The sequence below is a fragment of the Heptranchias perlo genome, chromosome 1 (genome assembly GCF_035084215.1).
Source record: "Heptranchias perlo isolate sHepPer1 chromosome 1, sHepPer1.hap1, whole genome shotgun sequence".
Classification (NCBI taxonomy): Eukaryota; Metazoa; Chordata; class Chondrichthyes; order Hexanchiformes; family Hexanchidae; genus Heptranchias; species Heptranchias perlo.
This window is the reverse complement of record NC_090325.1, coordinates 124,315,994-124,342,450: the sequence shown is the minus strand read 5'-3', so window position 1 is coordinate 124,342,450 and position 26,457 is coordinate 124,315,994. Positions and strand designations below refer to the sequence as shown.

The 26,457-nt window shown below is 40.3% G+C and overlaps 1 protein-coding gene across 2 annotated transcripts in view; it reads right to left on the bottom strand.

Moving 5' to 3' along the window:
* Positions 1-2,638: 2,638 nt before the first annotated feature.
* The window catches only part of LOC137325667 (protein transport protein Sec24D-like), a 169,118-nt gene continuing 145,299 nt past the window's right edge, over positions 2,639-26,457 (bottom strand). Inside the window, exons 19-23 of one of the 2 annotated variants that reach the window (XM_067990921.1) lie at positions 25,436-25,554; positions 12,312-12,491; positions 10,821-11,012; positions 8,347-8,436; positions 2,639-6,239 (exon numbers count right to left, since the gene is read on the bottom strand). In XM_067990921.1, the coding sequence (XP_067847022.1) occupies positions 6,099-6,239; positions 8,347-8,436; positions 10,821-11,012; positions 12,312-12,491; positions 25,436-25,554 (722 nt within the window). In that variant the 3' untranslated portion in view covers positions 2,639-6,098. Of the gene's footprint in view, positions 6,240-8,346; positions 8,437-10,820; positions 11,013-12,311; positions 12,492-18,451; positions 18,530-25,435; positions 25,555-26,457 lie in introns of those variants that run through there. The other variant, XM_067990922.1, reaches the window with a different exon arrangement.

The window sequence follows — 26,457 nt, the reverse complement described above, 5'->3', positions numbered from 1 at the left end:
CCCTGCAATTTTTTTCCTTTCAAGTACTTATCCAGTTCCCTTTTGAAGGCCATGATTGAATCTGCCTCCACCACCCCCTTGGGCACTGCATTCCAGATCCTAACCACTCGCTGTGTAAAAAAGTTTTTCCTCATGTCATCTTTGGTTCTTTTGTTCATCATATTAAAGGGGGTGGGGAGATGTCCAGGATAGATGACATTATGGGACTAATGTCGTTAAGCTACCAGAAGCAAATATGCTTCAAAAAGATATATAAACTGAGGCACTGTCCTATTACAGTTAGAAGCAGCTTCCGTGGACAGTGGAGGTTCACACTCCCTGCGAACTAGGCCTGATCAACTTGAAACTTCCTAGCGACAGGTTGTACAATCCTTGTTTATCTGAAATAACTGTACTAGAATGTTATTATATAAAATACTTGTTGTTTGGTATAAATGCATTAGAATGTTGTTCTTGTGTCTATCATAAAGCTTGCATGTTCGGTCACACTCGGGCCTGTTTCATTGTGGAAGTTATTATTAAGAAGGATTAACAATCCTTGGTAGCATTAAAAATAGCATATTTCCAATAGTCATGTATAGGCCAGACTGGGTGAGGTGGCAGGTTGCCTTTCCTAAAGGACATTAATGAACTGATTGGGTCTTTACATCAATTTGACAGTTTCATGGTCACTTATACTTATACCAATTTTTTATTTCCAGATTTTTTAAATTCTCAAACGGCCACGATAGAATTTGAACTCACATTCTCTGAATTATTAGTCCAGTAACATAACCCACTACACTACCGTAACCTTATCATTAATAACTTTAATTGTATAAACTAGGAAATCTCCCACGGCGTTGCTCATGGCAAGTCAGGGGATGCACTGTTCTATTACAATAGGGATGTTATCAACAGTGTGACAAGGACATTTTTACTGGGAAAATGTTAACAGAAGGTGAGTGTGGCACTTACAGGAGGAATTGCGCACTATATGCAAGACTTTTGATATGTTATAGACTGGCAAAACAATTGAGTACTTAAATACAAATACTTACAAAGAGAATATAATCTGAGTTTTACAGCTGCTTTCCCCAATAGTTTGCTTCCAGCAGTACAATGATGTAGAGCCCGCACAATGATTGCAAGCCACAAAGAACTTTGAAGGGTAGATTTTGTCATGCTTAGCTGTTGAGGTACGATCATATCACAGTGCATTTTTTGCAACCAACTTGTAAGAAGTAGTACAACAACAAAATCAACAACTTGTATTTATATAGCACCTTTAACGTGGTAAAATATCCCAAGCACTTCACAGGAGCATTATCAATCAAAAATTGACACTGAGCCACATAAGGAGATATTAGGACAGGTGACCAAAAGCTTGGTCAAAGAGGTAGGTTTTAAGGAGTGTCTTAACGGAGGAGAAGTAGAGGTGGAGAGGTTTAGGGAGGGAATTCCAGAGGTTAGGGCCTAGGCACGGCCATCAATGGTGGAGCGATTAAATTGGAGATGCACAAGAGGCAAGAGGAGCGCAGAGATCTTGGAGGGTTGTAGGGCTGGATGAGGTTACAGAGATAGCGGGGGGGGGGGGGGGGGGGGCAAGGCCATGGAGGGATTTGAAAACAAGGATAAGAATTTTAAAATCGAGACGTTCCCAGACTGGGAGCCAAAGTAGGTCAGCGAGCACAGGGTGATGGGTGAACGGGACTTGGTGCAAGTTAGGAAATGGGCAGCAAAGTTTTGGATGTGCTCAAGTTTATGGAGGTTGGAAGATGGGAAGCTAGTCAGGAGAACATTGGAATAGTCAAGTCTAGAGGTAACAAAGGCATGGATGAGGGTTTCAGCAGCAGATGAGCTGAGGCGGAGATGGAGGTGGAAGTAGGCAGTCTTGGTGGTGGACCGGATATGTGGTCGGAAGCTCATCTCAGGGTCAAATAGGACACCAAGGTTGTGAACAATCTGGTTCAGCCTCACACAGTGGTCAGGGAGAGGGATGGAGTCAGTGCCTAGTTAGATGAGTTTGGGGCGGGGACCAAACACAATGTTTTCGGTCTTCCCAATATTTAGTTATAGGAAATTTTTGCCCATTCAGTATTGGATGTCGGACAAGCAGTGTGACAAACAAGAGACAGTGGAGGGCTTGAGAGAGGTGGTAGTGAGGTAGAGCTACTACTTCTGGATTTGTTTCCAGCAGTGAGAGCTTTACACATTCAGTGTTAGCTTCGGCTTAGTGGTACCCTCTGAGTCAGAAGGTCATGGGTTCAAGCCCCACTCCAGGACTTGTGCACATAATCTAGGCTGATACTGCAGTGCAGAGGGAATGCTTCATTGTCGCAAATGTTAAACTGAAGCCCTACCTATCCTCTAGGGTACATGTAAAGGATCCCATGGCATGAGTCATGTTCTTCCAGTGTCTTTGCCGAAATTTAGCCCTCAACTAATAGGTTAGCTAGTCATTAATCTCATTGCTGTTTGAAGGACCTTGCTGTGTGCAAATTGAATGCTATGCTTGTCTACATTACAACAGTGACTACACTTTAAAAGTAATTCATTGGCTGTAAACTGCTTTGGGGCATCCTGAGGACATGAAAGGCGTTATATAAATACAAGTTCTTTCCTTATTTGGTTTTATGACAAAATCAGGTGAACACTGTTTCAATGCAAGGCACTCACTTTTATTTGAAATTTTTTGATTAACATAACAGGGTAAAAATTTGCATAATAAAAGACATGACAGAAAAGTCATGTTAAGGTCTGAATTACGAGTACTTTATTCTCTCTCAAACATACTTCATCTTACTCCTCACCTTAAAAAATATCTGTAAGAGTTTCTTTAACAATTAACACTTGCAAGTGACTACAATGAAGAACGACCACCATTTATTAAATAGATTTACAAAGCTAAAAATTGACTGTATTTTAAATGTATAATTTGCCATACGCACGTAAATGGGAATTTAACCCTTATGATTCTAGATGACTGCAGCGCAAAGCTACTTTGGCAAAAATCTCACATCTCAATACCACAGGATTTCATGACTATGGGCGAATGCAGTATTTTATGCATATTATAATTCAAAAATGATACATCAGTTGAATATATTAAATGTATTAAAGGCTTCCCGTCATTTTATATGACAATATTTTGAATCATTGGGCGCTTAATGGTGGTCATGAAATGAATATGGGCTGGTCGCTAAGATTAAATGCTTGATATTTTGTTTGAGTGCCTAACCTTTTCACAAATTACATGAAGAATGATGACCATTTCTCGCCCATATCACTCCACATATTTCCTGTGCTGTGCACCATCAAAGGATAAATTGCCTTTAACAGCACAAACCTGATTGAAACAATGACTGAAGGACAAATAGAAACATCCGTCAATTGCTTTTATGATCCATTTGTCTCCCTCTCCCTTCTCGCCAACCGCACACCACAAAAAAAAATCGCTTAACCTGGTAAATCAAGCTCTGAAACAGATTTTCAATTGGGGGCATGGCAACCATTTGATGTTTGTTTACTCTCCCCCACCACTCCCCAAAATAAATGTCATTATTATATCCCTTTTTATGTACCAAACCTGAAAAACAAATGAAAAGTAACTTCAATTCAGCTACTTAACCTTTCACTGTTGTTTATATTTGTTTAAATATATTTAACTCAGTTAGTATTTGCTATGTAATTTGAAAAGTGTACAGAATCATACGTGTGATATTCTTACAGCAGAAATTAGGAAGTTTTCTGCTCCTTAAAACCAAGTGTGGGTTGGAGATAGGGCTGCAACACGAGGCTCAATTCTGCACTCTGCGCTCACATCTGGTGAGGTTCCTTGCTGGCAGTGGAGCCTTGCATTTTCTGTCCTACTTGTCTATAGATAACATTCGTAATAACTTATTTAAACCTGTGAGTACCTATTTTCATGCATTATATTAGTTAGGGCTGAAATTCCTCGGGGACGTCAGATCTCTGCCTTTTCTGGAAGTTTCCTCTTTGCCTACATCCACAACTTACAGGTCAAATAATAGTAAGGGAGCTGAGACAAAGGCCTGGTAATTGGATCATGCAGCGCCAAATTCTGGGCAAAAAATGGGCGCTGAAGTGGCCAATAGAGCTTTTAGTGTGTGGACGTTCATTCCGCACCGGGTATGCACTGCACGCCATATTTGTTAGCGTGTCCCGAAGTGATCCAGAGAGGCAGCTTGAAACAGGCATTTGGCCCAATGCCTATACAAATCGGGGCCTAAAGCCTATTTCAGGCCCCTTTGTAATATTGCATCATGACTGATTGCAGCATGCACCCTAACCAATTTGGCATGCAGTCAGTTTTCTCAAGCGAACAGCCTGGTGGGCAGGTGCCAGATTCTTTGGCTGCATGGGGCTAGAGATGTGCCTGTAGTGGCATAGGTGCCTGTCACTCCCATGTTGATTAGGTGCCCTCCTGCTGACCCCACATACCTCAGCTGGGTCAGCACCAGCAGACATGATCCCAGCATAATCACTAGGATCGTGACCTGCGGATTTTCCACTCCGTTTTTTTTTCTTTAAACTGTATTTCAAATGTGCCCTTGTGACATGCTTCTTGCTAATGATTAGTTCTAAGCTGGCTGCTTTTTGCCCCCCTCACCTATAATTATACTTTCAGAAGTTGCAGCGATCACAGATTATGAAAGTCATCTGTGCAGTTCTATCAGCCCTGCAAGATGCTGATGCTGTCATGACAAATGCTAATTTTATACTGTGATGAGAGGTTATTTTTAATGTCATTCCTTATCACTTAATACTGTGCTTAGGAAAGGTCAAACACTGCTACATGACAAGATAGTGTGGTCCCATACAAAAAAAGGCAGCAAAGACAATCAGGAATGGAAACCCAATGTACAAATGTATGTGACTGTGAACAACAACAGCATGCGCCGCTGTGAAGTAAACTCAGCACACTGTCCGTTGTCGATTCTTAAGAAACGCACTATAAGCACACTGGGAAGACAAAAAATGCACACAGCAGAGTAAGAGGACAATCTAAGGTTGTTGGCCCTTTGCACAGAAATACAAAATTATTTTTGTTGATTTATCCCAATACAATGAAAGAAAGAAATGGCTTATAGTTTTGCACATTCCTCTAACTCTACTTTGAAATAGTTATTATTAAAAAAAATTACAGAAAATAATTTTTGCAGATGATACATAATAGAAAAGTGTGCCTACTCTGACAGATAACAAGATTTTTCAGTACTCTACCCTATTGGCGTCCAAATGCAGATAAAACCTCAGGGGGCTTGACGTTATGGATAAATGACTGGAAGAATACAACACACATACTTGTTATTTCTTATTAAGTAATCACTTTCTTGTAGGAATGCCTAGAGAGCTGTTTCTAGGAATTGACTGGTTCAAGTGTCAAGAATAACCAAATCAAAACTAAGACTTACTGCTAATGATTTGTTCTCAGTTAGTTTCTTTTTGCTCCCCCTCCACCAACTTGTGCTTAGACTATCAGAAGCTTCATAGATTGTGAAGAACATCTGCAAGAAGTGTTGGACACATCTTCGGAAACTGGCATCATATTCGTATACTTTGGATGACATTGTTCTACTTGATTGGTAAATCCTGCATCAAAGCAAAACTCTAAACTGCTCCTCTTTCTCCTCCCACACATCCAGTTGATCATAACTAAACACTCAGCTGCAGGACAAGAAACATTTAAAAATAAAAGATTTACCTGATAGATTTATCACCATGTGGCAAGCTTGGTGATTTGTTGCTGCCAATGTTTAAATCGATCAGTCGTGGCATAACTGCATACGCAGATGAGAGTACTGATACTGTCAGTTGTACACATATATAATATATATATATTATATATGTATTAATATCAACTATTTTATTATCAATGACACTTTGATTAAAACAATTGAGTTGTTATAAAATAGCAAATACTAGATTCCTGGTAAATTTAAAACAGGTTTCCTCTTAAGAAAACTCAAGTCCTGTCAACAAAAGTCATGAAGCAAATACAAAGATGTATAATTTAAACTTGTGTCGTTCATACTGTCCCTTTTTTCTGTAAAGTTGAATAATAAGGCATTCCTTGCAGTGGGGCGAGGCAGGTTTTAGGTGAGGAGCTGGCGGATCTCTTTGTGTACATAACAGAGGAAATCCACATAAGAAGCTCCTCCGTGCATGCCTTTATCTTCCACCAGGAACTGCCTGAAGATCCCCTCTGACTTCTCTTTTTGCTTCACTATCATCAACTATAGATGAAAAGAAAAGATAGTCAGACTTAAACTCCAAGCTGCACAATTTGTTGCAAGTACTTATTTTGTTTGATATAATTCATTGTAACCTCATTTAAATAATCTAATGTACAGCATTTGTCTAGTTTAAAATGAAGGATTCTATGCTAAATTTGTTTACAAACTCAAGGAAGTTTAATTTAAAACATATAACTCAGAATTGACAGGGAACTGCAAAGAATTTTCTACAGACTTACAGCGCTAGGGCAAGGTATCGAAGTATGCAATATTTGAGGCAGCAATGCTGCAATTAACACAATGAACAATATTATATGCTGAGTATTATTAATTCCAATTAAAAAACCAAAAACAAAGATTGTAAAGTAAATATTAACAGAACAAGTGATTTTTGCACTTAAATATCAATGAATATATGGGTTTGCAATGAGCTTTTTTTTTAAATTGAGGAGTGAATGTAGCTCTTGGGACATACAGCAACAGCAATGAAGAGGGCAGGTAGGCAATGTGATCACAGGCTCTATCAATGATGCTCAAACAGGCTGCTAGGAACTGTGGAAGAAAACATAATATGGTGCTCCCAACAATTTTTCCTCTTCTGTTATGGGAAAGTGCCAAGTGTTGACTCAGCATCTCTCCAACAGGGCATAGCTGAAATAAATAACCCAGCAGGGGTGGAGGTGGGGGGGGATAACAAACAGAAAGCATGACCAGTACAGAGCAGCTGTAAATATTCAGTTACAACATACACATTTTATTTTCAGTAAAAGAAAATCCTTTTTTCATGACTTTTCACTTCAATTATCATGCTGTAAATGATTTAGTAGAACATGGATTGTTACCCAGCTCACTTAATATACTGTGATGCCATCTTCTAGCCTAGGAAATTGGGGGCAATGTTCTGTATGTTGTAAGAAGAATGTAATTGAAGTTTTCTGTCAGCATTTCCATGATGTTCATTACTCGCCAAGCTTAGCAATTGATTTTGAACTAATCAGAGCACTGAACAGTTTATCATAATTTAACACCTTAATAGGTGGGAAATGAGCCTCTTGATCCCTAGAAGCACCAGTGGGTTTCATGTTTTTGGTGCAGAGAGGGGGCCTGCCCGCATTTTCTGAGATCCCCATATTTACATACTGCTGGTGTCCTCCCAACATGATTTACGTCATGTGCTAGGAACATGGACGGAAGTTAGAAAATTACCCCTCAGGTTCTACGATTGGATAAGCCACTTTCTGCCAATGGTCCAGATAGCAAAAGAAGAGTGCAGAGACTACCAAAGGCACATACTCACAGGATGAGAAGAAATATAGAGCTGAATAGGAGGAGACCAAGAAACAAGTAGAGTAGGCACATATCTCACTCATAGAAAGAAGGCAATAAATTTGTTGGTATAACTGTCTTAGTGGGGTCGATTTTAACTCCCAGCAGGTTCCCAGCAAGAAACCACGGGATTCAGTTAATTTTCTGTCCCCGCGGCAGAATAAGACCACAGCAATTTAACTATCTCATTAAGCTGCTGGCCTGCAGAAAATTGGTCACCCGCTAGCATTCAGGGATGTCATGCGGTTGCGGGGGGGGGGGGGGGCGCGGAGTAAGAGTCTGGAGCAGAGGCGGCCTAAACTTTTCTTGTAGGGTCCGGAGGAGCACTCCTACTCCTCATGGCCCCAAAAAGGAAAATTAAAAAATTTAACTTGAATGGCCTCTGCTGCTTCCAATCCTCTTCTGACAGGCATTCACCTGGCGGGAATGCCATAGTGGCTTGTCTGCTCAGGCATGAGTTAAATTTGCAATCGGGGCCCATTGATATCACTGGACCCAGATCTGCATATTTAAAGAAAGAACCCCTCTGGTTTTGGATGGGCAGCTTAGCTACCTGGTTATAGAGATTGTAACTGCAAACTCACACCGTACTACCTTACACTTCTGGGGCATAGTGCAAGGTTACACTAACAGATCATCAAGTAGGCTCATGTTTAATACCACCAATTAATGAACTGATAAATCTCAAATCACAATTAAACTAGCAATTAGAATGAAGAATGAACAATTATGAGATCTTTCTAAAAGAATCCTGAATAGTCCTCAGCACCTCTTTGCCTACCTTCATGGAATAAGGGTTCTGGTTTCTTATGTTGTCAATGATCAATCTAAGCTTCTTTGAATAAGGGTTGTCCAGTTCGGGTAATGATGTCTGCAAGGAAGTGAAAGTTAAACTTTGTTCAGAGGTCAAATTGTTGAGAAGCAGTCTCAGGTAACAGTGTAATTGCCATCATTTTCAGATGGTTATATTGGCGTAAGACAAGTATATCATTTTTGATGTGCACCTCCCCCCCTCACATGAATGCTAATGCCATTACTACTTCAATGTACATTTTACATAAATAATGAGAAAGTTAGCAATAATCACCAGCTGCTTACAATTTTCCAATCTGAAATGAGAAGCTCTGTTAAGGGTAACTCAAAGCTTCCCCTCACGTCACTCTGGCATCTCAAATAGCTGCACTCCTGTTTTCAGACAATGGCAGTCAGAGAATTATAGAGCACAGGAGGCTATTTGGCCCATCATGCCTGTGCTGGCTCTCTGAGGTCTCTCTGTTCCTACACCTCCTTTAAAATGTTGCCATTTTGTTTATATTGCCTCTCCTCGTTTTTCCTTCCAAATTGCATCAGTTCACATTTCTTTGCATTGAATTTCATTTTTCATGTGTCTGCCCATTTCACCAGTCTGTCTGTGTCCTCCTGAAGTCTGCTACAATCCTCCACATTGTTTACTACATTTCGAAGCTTTGTGTCATCGGTAAACTTTGAAATTATGTCCCCTATACCGAAGTTCAGGTCATTAATATATATCAAAAAGAGCAGTGGTCCCTAATACCAACCTTTGGGGGACACCTACTGTATACTTCCCTACAGTCTGATAAACAACCGTTCACTACTACTCTCTGATTTCTATCGCTCAGCCAATTTCGTATCCACGCTGCCACTACCCCTTTAATCCCACGAGCTTCAGTTTTGCTAACAAGTCTATTATATGGTAATTTATCAAACACCTTTTGAAAGTCCATATACACAACACCAATAGGAACTACATTCATCAACCCTCTACCATATTTCATCAAAGAACTCAATCAAGTTAGTCAGACACGATTGACCTTCAACAAATCCATGCTGACTTTCATTTATTAGCCCATGTTCTTCCAAGTGACAATTAATTTTGTCTCGGATTATTGTCTCTAGAATTTTCCCCACCACTGATGTTAGACTGACTGTCAGGTTGTTACCTAGTTTATCTCTTCCCCCCCCCCCTTTTTTGAACAGGGGTGTAGCATTTGAAACCCTCTGGCACCACTCGCATATCCAAAGAGGATTGAAAGATTGTGGCCAGAGCCTCTGCTTTTCAACCCTTACTTCCCTCAGCAACCTAGGATGCATCCCATCTGGCCGGGCGACTTTTTGACTTTGACCGCTGCTAACTGTTTTAGTGCCTCTTCTTTATCCGTTTTTATCCTATCCAATTACTCTACCACCTCCTCATTTACTGTAACATTGGCAGCATTCTCTTCTTTAGTGAAGACAGCTGCAAAGTACCTCATTTAGTACCTCAGCTATGCCTCTGCCTCCACAAGAAGATTTCCTTTTTGGTCCTTTTGCTCTTCATATGTTTATAGTCCTTTGAACTTTCCTATTTTTTTAAAAGAACTGCTCCCATGCTTTACTGCTGGGATGGGTTTCCCACTATGAATGTTGACCCATTGGTACTGTGCATTTTTTCAAGTGTTAATTATCTGAATACTACAGCCAATAAATGAAAATATTTAAATGAAACATTCACTGGGAAGGAAGATATCCAACAGGGTCATCCTGGCTTATTTTTTGAGGCAATAAAGCCTTATGTCTTCCTGTTCATCCAGAATACACTCACCCCTCAATGTTTTGTGAATAATCAAATCCATTCAGAAATATAGGTGAAAAATTGTCCTCTGAAATCTTGCCACCTCTCTCTCCTCCTTTAAAAACATTCTCAAAACCTTTTCTCCCAAGCTTTCAATCACTTGCCTAATTTCCCTCCCCTAGCTCAATGTTTCCATTCCTCGTCACTCCACTGTCAAGCACCTTGAGTCATTCTGCATGCTAAAATCACTGGATTAGCAGGAGCTTTCTGTTTCAACAATAATGTCTGGAGATTCTCACACAACGGAATAGTGAGGGATCAGCTGAGCAACTAGACGAGTAAGGGAACTTAATAATATTGGCACGGAATTTCCTCGGAGCTGCTCCCACCCACAGTTTACTCAAGTAAATGGGATTTCACCACAAATAGGGTGAGGGTACGGCGATGGGATGAGAGCAGTTCCAAGGAAATTCCGAGCTATCATGTCCTGTATGAAAAAGATTATAAATTAGTCAGCGAATACATGCATTTGTCAATTGCTACAATATTATTGCACTTCTCACACATCACTCTAACACTCTTTCTCCAAGCATATAAGTTGGATTAGCACGTGGAGGAGGGGAGGAAGATTAGTTTTAGCATTTTCAAATTTGAATGGTAAGAACTTTTCACACATTACTTACCATGTCTGCATTAATATGTGCAAAAGTGGGTACATTAAAGATGCCTTGAATTAGCTCAGGTTGTGAGGTCAGTCCTAGAAACAGGAACATATTTATCCCGTTCTCCAATAAAAATATTCCTCCGTCAGCTAAACGTTCCTCTGAGCAACGGACAGCAACGGGAAGCTCCTCACTGTTTACATCCATCTTGTGCTGTTATGAAATAGAGAAGTGCTTAGCTCCGTCAGTAGTTGCAGGGTATGCATTAACATAGGAACAGGAGTAGGCCATTCAGCCCCTCGAGCCTGTTCTGCCATTCAATTAGATCACGGCTGACTTGTATCATAACTCCATCTACCCACCTTGATTCCATAACCCTTAATACCATTGCCTAACAAAAATCTATCAATCTAAGTTTTGAAATTTTCAATTCACCTAGCCTCAACAGCTTTTTGGGGGGAGAGAGTTCCAGATTTTAGCTACCCTTTGTGTGAAGAAGTGCTTCCTGACAACACCCCTAAATGGCCTAGCTCTAATTTTAAGGTGCCCCTTTTTCTGGACTCCCCCATCAGAGGAAATAGTTTCTCTCTACCCTATCAATCGTTATAATCATCTTAAACATCTCAATTAGATCACTCCTTAACCTTCTATACTTAAGGGAATACAAGTCAAGTCTATACGACCGATTCTCATACTTTAACCCTTTTACCCCCGGTATCATTCTGATGAACCTGCACTGCACCCCATCCAAGGCCAATATATCCACCCTGAGTTTTCTAATTTCTTGTAGGACAACAAAAGACAGAAGTGATTTCAATACTGATGCGATTCATACAAGAAAATATTAACTGATGGTTAACAACTTTTCCAACAGCAGCTACGATTCCTCTATGAATCTCACTGTTTCTTCTTTTGAAGCAATAGTTTCTCAGCTATTAGGCAAGACAAGGATTGGGGATGCGACAGAAATGAAACAGACAAAGTGTTATCATTATTATTAGTTATTTGTGGCCCAACATGAAAAGCTAGAGTATTTTGACAGGTCTTCTGGCTTACTTCAAATCCTGCTAGAATTAAACATGACTACTGCAGTTTAACCTGTCTCTGCCTTGTTATTTGTAGTCAGATAACAAAAGCTGAGGAAAATCAGCCATGATTTAATAAGATCTAAATTGCTTTAGCATCTGAAATCATTTGATATAAGAAATAAAGTCTTATTTCATTCCTGTCCATCTTGTGGGAAGTTCCTAACATCACAGCAATGATGTAAGATTTCTCTGGTCTCCATCATAATTGTTTTCTTGAAGACCTCTTAGGGCCAATATTCCTCAGCTGCACACCCAGGGAACACTCAGATCCCAGCACAAAGCAGAGGAAAAAGAACTGGAAACTCGTTCACCCTCTTTGCATTGTTCAGAGGTTTCCTGGGGATCCCCTGATTGAGGGTGGAGAGGCTCCACCCACATCAGAGGCAGAATTTCCCGTCTGTTAAAACTGCACCTCTTTACTTACGATGGGTATGAGCCGTGGGTAGAAAAAGGATTGTGTGCCAACCACATCCATAGATGTAACCAGCAGCCGTTGGAAAGCTCTCTCATCTGTAGGAAGGTCAGGGCTCCCCAGTAAAACGTAACTCTTCAAGAGACAGTTCATGTAGACTGGCAGCAACTTCATGGCCTCTGGAAGGATGAGCTGATAGACAAAAGAAAACATTCTTCAACAAGCATCCTTAGCACAACAGGACTGACTATTTCTGTTCAATTGAATCAAAATTACTTCACATCGTGAGATTCATATTTTTGCACATCATAGATGAGAAATAGCGTGATTTCTTCTTGCAAATTGTATTTTTAATGTTCTGCATTAGTAACGACTAGTGTTTTGAAGTCTGTCCAACACAATCCAGTACACGATTTGAAAGCAGTCTGCTGACCCACTGTGGAACAAGGGCAGGAAATCTGAAAAGCGCCTTCATGTCTGGCTATTTCAGTTTAAGGTTTCAATCTATCTATTCATTAGTAGAGATGATAGATTATTGTAATGAAACTGGACAGCAACCAATGTTAGCTTCAGGCTACCAAAGTATGGATTTATTTTCTCAAATATCAAGGGTCAGCCAGAACACAATTTTGAAATCTTTTTCCTTCATAAGTGCTAAATTATACCAGACCGTTTACTTATTTCACTTTTTCAAAATAAATTCCAAAGTTCTATAGTGTTGTATAACTCGACAAATACTGTGCTTTTAACAGTAAAATGCACACAGTTCAGGACCCTGCATGTACTACATCCAATGAAAAGTAGGCACAAACAAATCTACTGTACTAGTATAACATTAGATCTAAGAAAATTATGAAACAGATGAAGTAAATCATGAAATAAAGTCAATAATAAAACTAATGCTGAAAAAAATGCTGTTGGAAATGTACTTACAATCTATATGGTGGTGCAAGTAGTCTAGTGAAAAGCAACCTGTAATACCATTCTGCTAGACAAGTGGCAGTGTAATCCTTTAGTACTTATGAAGGGTTATAATACCCTTCTACTTGTCATGTGATACTATGATCCACCAGCTGTGCTCAACTTGATGGAATGTAATTAAATGGCAGCAACTCAGCTCTATTTGAAATGGTGCACTTCAAATAATCTCAGTGAACCATCATAAACTGTATACACTTTATTGTAAATAATAACATAGGTGAGAGGGCATTAAATCCAAACTGGGTGTTCAGAAAATGTTTCCAAACTTTTTGGGCTTCTTGCATGAGATTGTGAGGCTGGATCCAAACTAGGTATTTGGAAAATATTTCTAAACCACTTGAGCTTCTTTCATGATTTAGGACATTATATTTTGCCTTGACTGCATTATAGTTTTGCAACTCTTCATGATATCTTAAAAAAAAGTCACTGATTTAAACAACTGATTATATGTTGTTAAGTCATTAAACATCACACCCCAGGCAAACTAAAATGAATTACTAATCATTCTTGTGTCTCACACAGTACATAATAGGGCAGCAATACAATTTGCTCGTAGAAGGTATTAGCTTCTTACTTTAAGTAGTTTGGTGCTCGACTACCCATGTATAAGAGTCCTTGGGCTATCTTTCACTCAAACTCACTCACCACACTTGGGAGAGATTTGACACTTTTCAGTTAGCTTAGTGGATGGGAAAATATGTGCAAGGAAGGCACTCTTTCTCTGGGGAGGGCATTTGACAGTGTTCAATTTGTCCTTGAGTCAGACATCCCATTAATCAGTTGTGGTCGGCACTGATGCTGGTCACAGAAATGTTGACAGCTCGGATAATCCCTCCTCCCAGCTGTAGAAGGTTGTGGTACACGTATCCTTTCATCACCATTGGTCAATAACAATTCAGTTGGTGGAGTGATTAGTTGGATAGAGAGAACTTTTAGATTTAACAGTGGTATAGGGCTACACGCTTGTCAGTTAAGCCCTTTTGTTACTCATCTGCAAATACCTCAAGGCTGGTCTGCTTTAACAATGTTTGAATTACAGAACCACTTCTAATGGAATAAATAACCCAGTTCTGACAGTTCTACACTGCAGGCTAATAAAAAAGGTTAATGCAATGTTGGCCTTTATGTCAAGGGGGCTGGAATACAAAAGAGAGGAAGTTATACCTCAGTTGTAGAGAGCCTTGGTCAGACCCCATTTGAAGTACTGTGTTCTGCTTTGGGCACCGCACCATAGGAAGGATATATTCGTCTTGGAGCAGGTGCAGTGCAGATTCACCAGAATGATACTGGGGCTTAGAGGGTTAAATTATGAGGACAGGTTGCAAAAATTTTGCTTGTATTAACTTTAGTATAGAAGATTGAGGGGTGCTCTGATCGAGGTGTTTGAAACGTTACAAGGATTTGATGGGGTAGATACATAGAAACTATTTCCTCTGATGGGGGAATCAAGAACAAAAGAACATAATCTTAAAATTAGAACTAGGTCACAGAAGTGAAACCAGGAAGCACTCCTTCACACAAAAGGTAGTAGAAATCTGGAACTCTCTCCCCCAAAAGGATGTGGATGCTAGGACAGTTGGAACTATCAAGATTGAGATAGATAGATTTTTGTTAGGTAAGGGTATCAAGGGATATGGAGCAGATCAACCATCATCTAATTGAATGACGGGAGCAGGCTCGAACGGTTGAATGGCCTACTCCTGTTCCTAATGTTCCTATTTTGGTTTCAGTAACAATGGATAAGTGTATGTATGAGATTCACAAATGCACAGTTAGCGTAAAGCTGCATTTGTGACTTTGCCTATCTGGCTAGGACCTTCTCTGATGTCAGTGGACGATTCCTGGAGGTCAACAATACCGAAAGCACCTGCGATGTCAGCATGTCAAACCAAAAATGGCAGTTCTGACAATTGCCACTGGTGGCTGCAGTTTATATTTGCTGCTGCCTACCCAAAGTGTACTAGTGCTTCCAATAGTACTGGTATCAATTTGTTTAATTTACCGATGGCAAGACTACCTCCAATTGTATTCTGACTGCTGGAGACACCCTGTAAAGTGGATGGACTATGAGTTAGCATGCTCTTGTTAAGGTGCATTAAGGTTTGTTAATCAGCCAACTGTTTAAGCTAACAAGGCACTACATCCTATGGGTGAATTCTAATTACTAATCCATTATGTACTGTCTGAGCTACAAAAGAATAAGTAGCAACTTACGTTGAACTTGGGAAGAGCAGAATACATACAGTTATTATGAAGATTCATTAATACCTTGTTTCAAGTGAAAAATGAGCTTTGGATTTGGCTGCTAGGTCTATTGAATTAGGCATCAGATTGGAACATTCTGAACTTGCAATCTTTGCCAGGACTTTTAGTTGGCCCAAATCCAACTCAGGCCTAAGACTAGGGCTCAGATGAATTTGGATTCCTGGTGATTTAGTGAGTTTGTGACTTCAATTCTCAATCCTGCACACCTAAAAATATGGCCACTGTTTCCCCGAAACACTCCTATAACATTACAACTGGCTGAAACTCCCAACACAGTCATTCTCTCCTTAAAAAGTGTGCTGAAAAGTGAGCTGCGTAGAAAGCCTGAAAGTCAAGGAAGAAATGGTTATTTACCTCCTCTACCTGCTAGCTCTAAAAAGCATCTCTAATATTACATGGAATTATATAGAATTTACAGCACAGAAACAGGCCATTCGGCTCAACAGGTGTGTGCCTGTGTTTATGCTTCACACGAGCCTCCTCCCACTTTACTTCATCTAACCCTATAAGCATAACCTTCTATTCCTTTCTCCCTCATGTACTTATCTAGCTTCCCCTTAAATGCATCTATGCTATTTTCCTCAACTACTCTACATGGTAGCGAATTCCACATTCTCACCACTCTCTGGGTAAAGAAGTTTCTCCTGAGTTCCTTATTGGATTTATTAGTGACTAGCTCATATTTATAACCATCTTTGGAATTAATGTGCAATATTTAACTGCTGTTAAGGATTTCTTGTCCTGAGCCGTGTTGCCGGCCTCCTCCAGAATCTCGGCCGTCAGGTTACACTGGCCATCACGTAGAGGGTAAATCGTGTTCGCACCAGTAAACGATGGGGACTGTATTTAGCAACTTCTGAATTATAATTTGGATAATGAGCGCACACTTTGGAGCTTTGGTCAGGACTTTGTGCTGGTGTTGCTGACGTCAGTTGTTTTATACAGTAGGGAAGCCGCTGTAGCATTCCTGACAGGTGAAGACAGCGGGAGGATGAGCCGGGACCAGAAGAGGCCCAAACAGGTAAGTATTTTTACTTTCCTTGTGTGACCAGGAGGAGTAGGAATCATCCCTTAGGAAAGCTTAGGCCTCCCTGTCATGGTCTCCCCCCCTCCTTGTTTTTCCTGAGTGCGAGACCCCTGTGAGATGGCCCCGGGAGACGATCCTGCCACTTATCTTGTATCGGCAGGTGACCTCCGGCTGTGTGATTTTGGGCAGCTTGCCACCGAATTTCCTGGCCAGAACGGTCAGGAAGTCAGCGCGTGGGATTTAAATGAGTCTCGGGAGTTAAAATAGCCTGGATCTCATTTCTGGAGCAGAGCTTGAGTTTCCAACTCACCTCGCGATCCGCCCACCTGATATTCAAGTTCTGTGGATCAGCGATGTGGCTCTTTTCTGTTCTGCTTCCAGCTCTTGAATATATATCAATGGGCTGGGTTTTATCAACCATCCGTCTCTTAGTACAAGAACTAGCTTCATCAAAATTGAATGGAACTATTTCCTCAGCTATTCCCTACATTACAACAGATAGTCAAACTCCTTATTAGTCTGTTTAAATGTTTTATACCAAGGTTTTACCGGTAAGGTTAGGACTAGTTAACTTTATACCGAGAGTAGTGAAAGAGAATTAACCTGAGGTAAATTGCTAAGTAAGATTTATTAATAAATAATTAATACAAGATTACATATGTGATAAAAGTTGGGTAGTTTTCTAAGTCAATGAAAACAGATTTTGTAATATAGTATATGCAAATTCCAATAAAGCTGATCTGCAACAGCCATGTTAAATGATGCCTGTGTGTATTACTTCATTTTTGGACTGAGCAGTGTGAGTCATCACTATCAATTACAAAATATCCTTATCTATATACAGCCACATTTCAGAGTGATACTAAGAAAATTATTACATGTTTGTGCTTAACTTTTTCTAGCATTTACATTTTTTATCCTGAGATTAATGCTGTAGCCGACTAACTTGGCAAATATTTGCAGTGCCTGCTGTTCTTTCTTTGTACTTTAAACTGATCGTTCCTCTAAATTTATGTGTAACCACAAAACACATCATATTGAAATGTCTAGGATATGTTCACAGGGTGATTAACATGTCTCAGCTGGAAATTGGTTAATTGAAACCATTATGACTTCTAAATCAATCAAATTCTTTGAAAAAAATGGAAAAAGAGATTCAGCTCAACAATGGGCCGGATTTTCCTGTGAGCGGTGAATGAATGGTGCCGTTCATTGGACATACACTTGCCCATAGACTTTTCATGGGCTTTTGCACGGCAAGTTCCTCTCATCGGGTGCTCAATCCAACATGGCGCCTCCTCCTGGGCATCTGGGACCTGTGTGAATGGGGCAAGCAACTGTGTATCCCCTTAACCAATCAGACTGAAGCATCGTTAATGAGCAGCGCAGAGTCAGAACCAGGAAGTGTAAGTTAGAATAGTGAATTCAATGTTAAATCAGGTACAGAAAGCGAAATAAAGGGAAGTTAAGAAATACTGAATTAAGAGAGAGAAAATAAGAGGCTGAAAGAAAAAGTAAAATATTTTTAAAAATTTACATTTTTTTTCAATGTCCGACAACAATTAAAATCTGAAGGAACGACTCTCCACGCTTGCAAAAGTTAATTTTCAGTGCCAGAGAGGTTGTTTGGCAGTCATTAAGACTTACCATGCCGTTAAAAGTGTGCTCAGACTTGAAATGACTTGACCTACCTTTTTTTGGCGAGATTAGTTCGTATCCATAAGGGCAGTGCAGCAACTTCACACTGTTCCATTCATTTAAATGGTGAGCCAGCCAGCGAGATGTTGTTCTCGCAGAGCTTACGGAGGAGGGTCGCATCTGGTACAGCAGCTTCCAGATTTCCGTGTTTAACTGCGCATGTGCGGTCGCCGGAAGTTGCTCTACCATTTGCACAGAAATAACGGTGAGCCCCGTTAGCCTCGCCGTTATTTTCACAGGAAAATCTGGCCCATTATACCTGGCAGTTTACATATAATTTTAATTGACAAAAACATTGACTTAAAGTCCAATTAAATTCCATATTGTAACTATGTGTTAATAGTGATTTTGTGACATTATCTAAAAAAGCTTTAAAGGTAGAAAAAATAATTTCTTATTGTAAAAGTTTAATTAGAACTTTAGTGTAATTGTGAGTCATTTCCTCTGTCAGTGGAATTAAAGCTTTTTGAGCCCATACAAATCCTAAACACTGGGTTTATTTATGAGATTACCTTATCTAATGATTAAAATCAGTTATACTACACATTACTTTGAAAAGTAAATTCACTGGGAGAAAGCCAACACCCACAATGGCATTTAGTCTGCCTTGTTCCATAGGATTTAAAAAAAATATTTTGCAAAGCTTCGCTCTTACAAATTCTTTGAGCAATCAGTAAGGATTAATTCAACATATTATAACATTTCTAAGTGTTTCAACCTACGGCTTGTCAACAGTGGAATGCTCAAGACTGTCCCTTTTGATTATTTCAGCTGACGTAAGCATGTTAGTTTTAAGTTTATGTTTCTTCTGTCCATATTCCACTTCCTTCAAAGGTTAAGCTAGTCATTCTGTATATGGAACAGGACAACTCTGTTTCCAACTCCCTGCAGAAGTTACCAATTTTCTGCCCTTATAAGGATAGAACTTTGTGAGAGTTCACCTCAATATCATCAGAGCATATTTCCACAAAGAGAGGAGGCAGAAAAACAAGAATGTGACAAATGTGTTAAGTTTGCTTTGGTAGACTACAGGATTATTTTACAAACAAAAATAATTAAAGCCATTTGTTGCAGTTACGGTTTCTCAGCTGTTTCTCATCTTCACTTTTGCCATTATTGCAGTTTGGCATGAACCACATGTGTTTGTATTCTAATATAACAGGGTGAATGCAACTAAAGCAGATCTAAAACTTTTGCTACCTCTGCCAGTTTAATTGCTCATTGTATTGCGTGGCAGGGTCCTTGATATTCAATCCACAAAGGATTTTTGGCTTGTGCATTATATGGAATCATAGAATTGTACCGCACAAAAGGAGGCTATTCGGCCCATCATGCCTGTGCTGGTTCTTTGAAAGAGCTCTCCAATTAGTCCCACTCCCCTGCTCTTTCCCCATAGCCCTGCAAATTTTTCCTTTTCATGTATTTATCCAATTCCCTTTTGAAAGTTACTATTGAATCTGCTTCCACCACCCTTTCTAGCAGTGCATTCCAGATCATAACAACTTGCTGCGTAAAAAACATTCTCCTCATCTCCCCTCTAGTTACCAATCTAGTCTCCACCAATTACTTTAAATCTGTGTCCTCTGGTTACCGACCCTCCTGCCAGTGGAAACAGTTTCTTCCTCTGTACTCTATCAAAATCCCAATGTTACATCATGAACAGTGGGTGCATAAAGATACCCAAAAAGAAGTTGAATTCATAATGCTTCACTCGTCAGGGGCATGAAATCCATTTTTATTTACAGCAGAAAATAAATCTTCTCAGCATTTGGAATAGCCACAATCTTCTGGTTGGAAGCCTGTTGATCTACTATTACAGCTACACGCCTACGCAAGAATTTAACATTTCAGGATTCAGGTTAGATGTGGAAAGGTAATTGTTATTTTGAGGATAAAGTTTGTGGCTTTCTCAAACTCAAAGAAACATGAGGGTGTCGGTTTTAACCTAGAGCAGTTTACGGACAGGCAGGGCGAATGCAAAACACACTCGCTGGCCTAGATTTCGGGCCCGGAATATTTTAGGTCTCATTTAAATTTGACAGGCAGGTTTTCTACCCGATCATGTTGGTAATTAGAAGCCCACTCACTTTCTGGGTGTAATTTCCGATGGGCATTCAGAGGCCTATTTAAGTGGGAATGCACCTCTTAAAGGGAGGCTGCATTCACTTTATTGACATTACTGACTTTTACTGCTGTAAAATGCAAGATGAATTGGAAGTAAGTCCCCTGGTTCTCTATAACCTCCCTGGAGGTCCTGATGGAAGAGGTGAGGGTGACAAGAGAACTTATGGCAGGAGACTGGGAGGACCACCATTTAGTTTCGGGGCCATAATATTTAAGCTTTCTAGGTAATTAAACTAAATGAAACATGATTTGAAGCTTTAGGTTCCAATCAAATCTTCCTTTTAAAAAAAACCTCAGATTTCAGAAAAAGCTAATTTGATGACCATATGAGGGTGCATTAACTTCACTTTTTGTATAATCTGGTGCAGTAATGAGTTCAGTCATTTCAAACATTGGGGTAGATTTTCATCTTTACTGCCTGGACGTAAAGCATTGTCTGGATGGAATTCAGAAAGGAAAATTGGGCAGGGAGCTTGCTCGATTTTCCTTCTATTTAAATGAATGGAAGGAAAATCTAACACATCATGTCTTGCATTATCTATCATTATGGACACTCTCAGGGCTAGCATTTTAAGGTGTACAGAGAATACAGCTAACTTCATTTGACATGTACCCACTTTCCTCTTTAAATTATCTTGAACAGAAATGTCAGTTCTTAATAGGTAAAATAACCAAGAAACTGATATACAATAGACTGCATTGCTCATCCCATCAGATGACATTCACAAAGTACCAATTTGTCTTTCCTATTTTCAGTTCATACTTGGGCATATAAAATTGCGATATCGATTTACTGCTATTTTACATGTGCCTTCAGCTACAGGGAAATAGTTTGCTATTCCATAAACATTCCGATATCAATTGCACAGTGGCCAATGAACATTGCAACACAATGAAAGTTCAAACATCCAAAACAAATGGTCCTCAAGGCAGCCATTGAAGTAACACCACTCCCTCTACAACATAAGTATATCTCCACACTATTTGTAGTGAAGTCATAAGTTCTTTACGTTTATGATTTTGCTACAAATAGCAATCGGAGGGAATCTCCCCTTTCACTGGATATTTATTGAACAAGTGGGCATTATTTCACAATGCATGTGTAATTCTGTCACTCATATTACTTGATCAGGCCTAATCATTGTACAAATATTATAGCATGTATCCTCTGCTTTATTAATCTGTTTCATCAACAATCAACTAAAACCTGCAGGAGTACATAACTGACTGCACTACTCGAAGAAGCCATTCATGAATACTATGAATTGACACTTAGCCAGTGCTGTAAATAGGTGCAGAAACAGGAGCAAAATCATGTGTATAGGCCTCTAATATATATCATAATATCATAGTTTGGTACAGAACAGGAGGCCGCCACTCGGCCCATGGTGCCGGCTCTTTGAAAGAGCTATCAAATTAGTCCCACTCCCCTGCTCTTTCCCCATAGCCCTGCAGATTTTTTCCCTTCAAGTATTTTGTCAATTCTCTTTTGAAAGTGACTATTGAATCTGCTTCCACCATCCTTTCAGGCAGTACATTCCAGTTGCCTGGTTCTTTTGCCAATTACCTTAAATCTGTGTCCTCTGGTGACCGACCCTTCTGCCACTGGAAACAATTTCTCCTTATTTATTCTATCAAAACCCTTCATGATTTTGAACACCTCTATCAAATCTCCCCGTAACTTTCTCTACTCTAAGGAAAACAACCCCAGCTTCTCCAGTGTCTCCATGTAACTGAAGTCCCTGATCCCTGGTGTCATTCTAGTAAATCTCTTCTACACCCTCTCTAAGACCTTGACATCCTTCCTAAAGTATGGTGCTCAGAATTGAACACAATACTCCATCTGAGGCCTAACCAGTATTTTATAAAGGTTTAGAATAACTTCTTTGCTTTTGTACTCTATGCCTCTATTAATAAAGCCAAGGATCCCGTATGCATCTTTTAACAGCCTTCTCAACTTGTCCTGCCACCTTCAACAATTTGTGCGCATATATCCCCCAGGTCTCTCTATTCCTTTAAAATTGTACCATTTAGTTTATATTGCCTCTCCTCATTCTTCCTACCAAAATCACTTCACACTTCTCTGCATTAAATTTCATCTGCCATGAGTCCGCCCATTTCACCAGACTGTCTATGTCCTCCTGAAGTCTATTACTATCCTCCTCATTGTTTACTGCATTTCCAAGTTTTGTGTCATCTGCAAATTTTGAAATTATATCCTATACACCCAAGTCCAGGTCAGTAATATATATCAAAAATACAGAATTGGCTAAGGGACAGGAAACAGGGAGTAGTGGTGAACATTGTTTTTCAGACTGGAGGGAGGTGTACAGTGGTGTTCCCCAGGGGTCGGTGCTGGGACTACTGCTTTCCTTGATATATATTAATAACTTGGACTTGGGTGTAAAGGGCACAATTTCAAAATTTGCAGATGACACAAAACTTGGAAGGCTGTTAAACAGTGAGGAGGATAGTGATAGACTTCAAGAGGATATAGACAGGCTGGTGGCATGTGCGGACACATGGCAGATGAAATTTAACGCAGACAAAATGCAAAGTGACACATTTCGGTAGGAAGAACGAGGAGAGGCAATATAAACTAGAGGGCACAACTCTAAAAGGGCTACAGGAACAGAGAGATCTGGGGGTATATGTGCACAAATCGTTAAAGGTGGCAGGGCAGGTTGGGAAAGTGGTTAAAAAAGCATACGGGATCCTGGGCTTTATAAATAGAGGCATAGAGTACAAAAGTACGTAAGTCATGATGAACCTTTATAAAACACTGGTTCGGTCACAATTGGAGTATTGTGTCCAGTTCTCGGCACCGCACTTTAGGAAAGATGTGAAGGCCTTAGAGCAGGTGCAGAAGAGATTTACTAGAATGATTCCAGGGATGAGGGACTTTAGTTACGTGGATAGACTGGAGAAGCTGGGTTGTTCTCCTTGGAACAGATACGGTTGCGAAGAGATTTGATAGAGGTATTCAAAATCGTGAAGGGTCTAGACAGAGTAGATGGCGAGAATCTGTTCCCATTGGCGGAAGGGTCAAAAACCAGAGGACAGAGATTTAAGGTGATTGGCAAAAGAACCAAAGGTGACGGGGAAAACCTTTTTTTCACAGCAAGTGGTTAGGATCCGGAATGCACTGCCTGAGGGGGTGGTGGAGGCAGATTCAATCATGGCCTTCAAAAGGGAACTGGATAAGTACTTGAAAGGAAAAGAATTGCGGGGCTACGGGGATAGGGCGGGGGAGAGGGACTAGCTGGATTGCTCTTACATACAGCCGGCGCGTACTCCTTCTGTGCTGTAACCTTTCTATGATTCTATGAAAAGAGCAATGGTGCTAATAGCGACCCTTGGCAAACACTGTATACTTCCCTCCAGTCTGAAAAACAACCGTTCACCACTACCCTTTGCTTTCTGTCCCTTAGTCAATTTTGTATCCAATCTTCACTGCCCCTTTAATCCCATGGGCTTTAATTTTGCTAACAAGTCTATTATGAGGTACTTTATCAAATGCCTTTTGAAAGTCCATATACACATCAAACGCACTATGCTCAGTAACCCTCTCCGTTACTTCATCTAAGAACTCATTCAAGTTAGTCAAACATGATTCTCCTTTAACAAATCCATGCTGACTTTCATCTATTAGCCCATACTTTTCCAAGTGCCAATTAATTTTGTCCCAGATTATTGTCTCTAAAAGTATCCCCACCACCGAAGTTAAGTTGACTGGCTTGTAATTGTTGAGTCTATCCCTCTCCTCTTTTTTGAACATATCTTTATGTATAATATACACTTTGGCCCCGATACTTACGGGTAGGCTGGGAGGGAGCGGAGGACAAACTCAGAAATGCAGAGGTCCTGCCGAATTTAATGGCAGGACCTCATTATCATTTTTTTATTCTGCTTCTGGCCCGGCAACCGGCCAAATTGGCAGGCTGGCTGGCTGCCAGGCGTGAACGCCAACGGTGGAAGGCCGCAGCCAGGGACAGTGCCCGGAAATTGCAAAAGATCGTTGCATGGTGGAGGGGGGCTTGGAGGATGGCAATTGGGTGGGAGGTAAAGATCGGGGCATGGTGGGGGGGCTTGGAGTGCGGCAATCGGGAGGGAGGAAGGCAAAGATCAAGGGTTTGGAGGGGGTGCAATTGCGGCAGCGAGGAGAGGCCGCGATCGGCAGAAGATTTGCTTAAGGGACCGGGAGGACCAATCCTGCTGCTCCTGGCTCACAAGCATTGCTATAAAAAGCATTTATCCGCTTGATCCGGCTGCTCCCATCTCCATTTAGCAATCGGTAAATTTAAATCAGGCTCCCAACTGCACTGTGGGAGTGCCCCTCAAGCAAACCTTCTGCCGATCGCGGACTCTCCTCGCTGCTTCTAGAGAGCAGGACACAGGCACGCTACACAATCCACCGCCGTAAAAATGGCAGCAGGTGCGTACACGGCGGGTTGGGGCCGCGTTACACGGTTTTTCATTTTTAACCCCCCCCACCCCGACCCTCTACCGCCCATCATGGTTGGGGGGGGGGGTTAATATCGACCCCTATGAGTTTTACATATGTAAAATAAAAACTGCATAGTTTAGCATTCATTAACCACCGTGACTTTGTACGTACTCTCTATACTGATATTACTCATCCTTGATCTAACCATAAAGCAATGGTTTCTCCAAATTGGGATTGAAAAGCAGGTATGGTGTTTTAAGAACTATTTTTGTACAATTGAAATTCAAGCCATGTCATTAGAATATGTGATTTTCCAGCAAATGAGATATTATGATATAATGTAGGTGCTGCTAGTGTGAATTTAAATTAATGCCTTTATGTAACAGAGGAAATGAATACTGTCATTGTAAATTATAAAGCAACTAAAGCAAACCAGAGAAACAAATAACAATGAAATTGTTTAGTTTTATTTTAGGAAACGTGCAATAATAGTTGGCAGCAATCAAAACTCTATCCATCATTTCTTAGATGATAGATCAATCTATTGTACTGCACACTACTGATTTTGTTTGAGGCTGATTAACTTGTACTCACCTGGCCAGCTGATGAGGGGCTGGCACAGTTCTTCCTGTAACAAGCCAATATGTGAGCAGTCTGGTTAACCAGTATTTCTCTAACAGTCTTCAGAGGTTGGCTTAGAATGGCTCTGTATGCTGGTTAAAATAATCAAAACAAAAACATTTAAAACCTGTTCCCTATGCAAGGAATATAGGCAAATGCAAGGAAATTCTGACTTCATGCAGTCAAGTCACCTGAATAATATTATTATGGAAAACAGTTATTATACTTTAAATACAGAGTATAACGATTATGTAAATTTTAAATGATCACTATCGGCAAGGTTCAGAAAAATTGCATTTTGTGAGTCTTCCTCTAGCACATGCTGAAATGATTCAATTCACTGATCCTCCGACAGGCATCTGCTTATCAGAGTGGATGCAATCATCATGTGGGCAGTGTACTTATTTTCAAAGGGTGCTTTACGAATGCTTGATGCCAAGCAGAGGACTTCCTCACTTCAACTGCTAAGTGTCAACAGAATTTGGTGCACATTGTCCTTCCACTGGGCAGTATTTTTATATTTTTTTATGAGGTGTGATATCAGAAGTGAGGAAATGTTTCAACCCCCATTATTCGTCTTGATAAGCACAAGTTTCACCCACGCAAGAAAAGGAAGGGTAAGAAGCTATTTTAAAATACCTATTTTGCATTTGAACGTGTTTTGTAAAAAATGGCAGAAATTCCTATCAAAATTTATATAGACTATCACCCTAGATGAATAACCAATTCATCTGTTTTTGGTTGAAAGAGAAATGTTAGTCACCACACCAGGAGAACTCCCTGACGATCATCATCTTCCCTGAACAGGTACGTAGGCTTTGGTTTAACAACTGATCCAAAAGACAGCGGGGTAAATTTTCAACTCACCACATGGGCGGTAATCTGGTGGAGTGGATCACCCATCCATTACGGAACCTGTTTGCTTTTCATTCCATTGAAATCAACATTCCCTTGGTACTGTACTGAAATGTCAGCCTAGCTTATATACTCAAGTC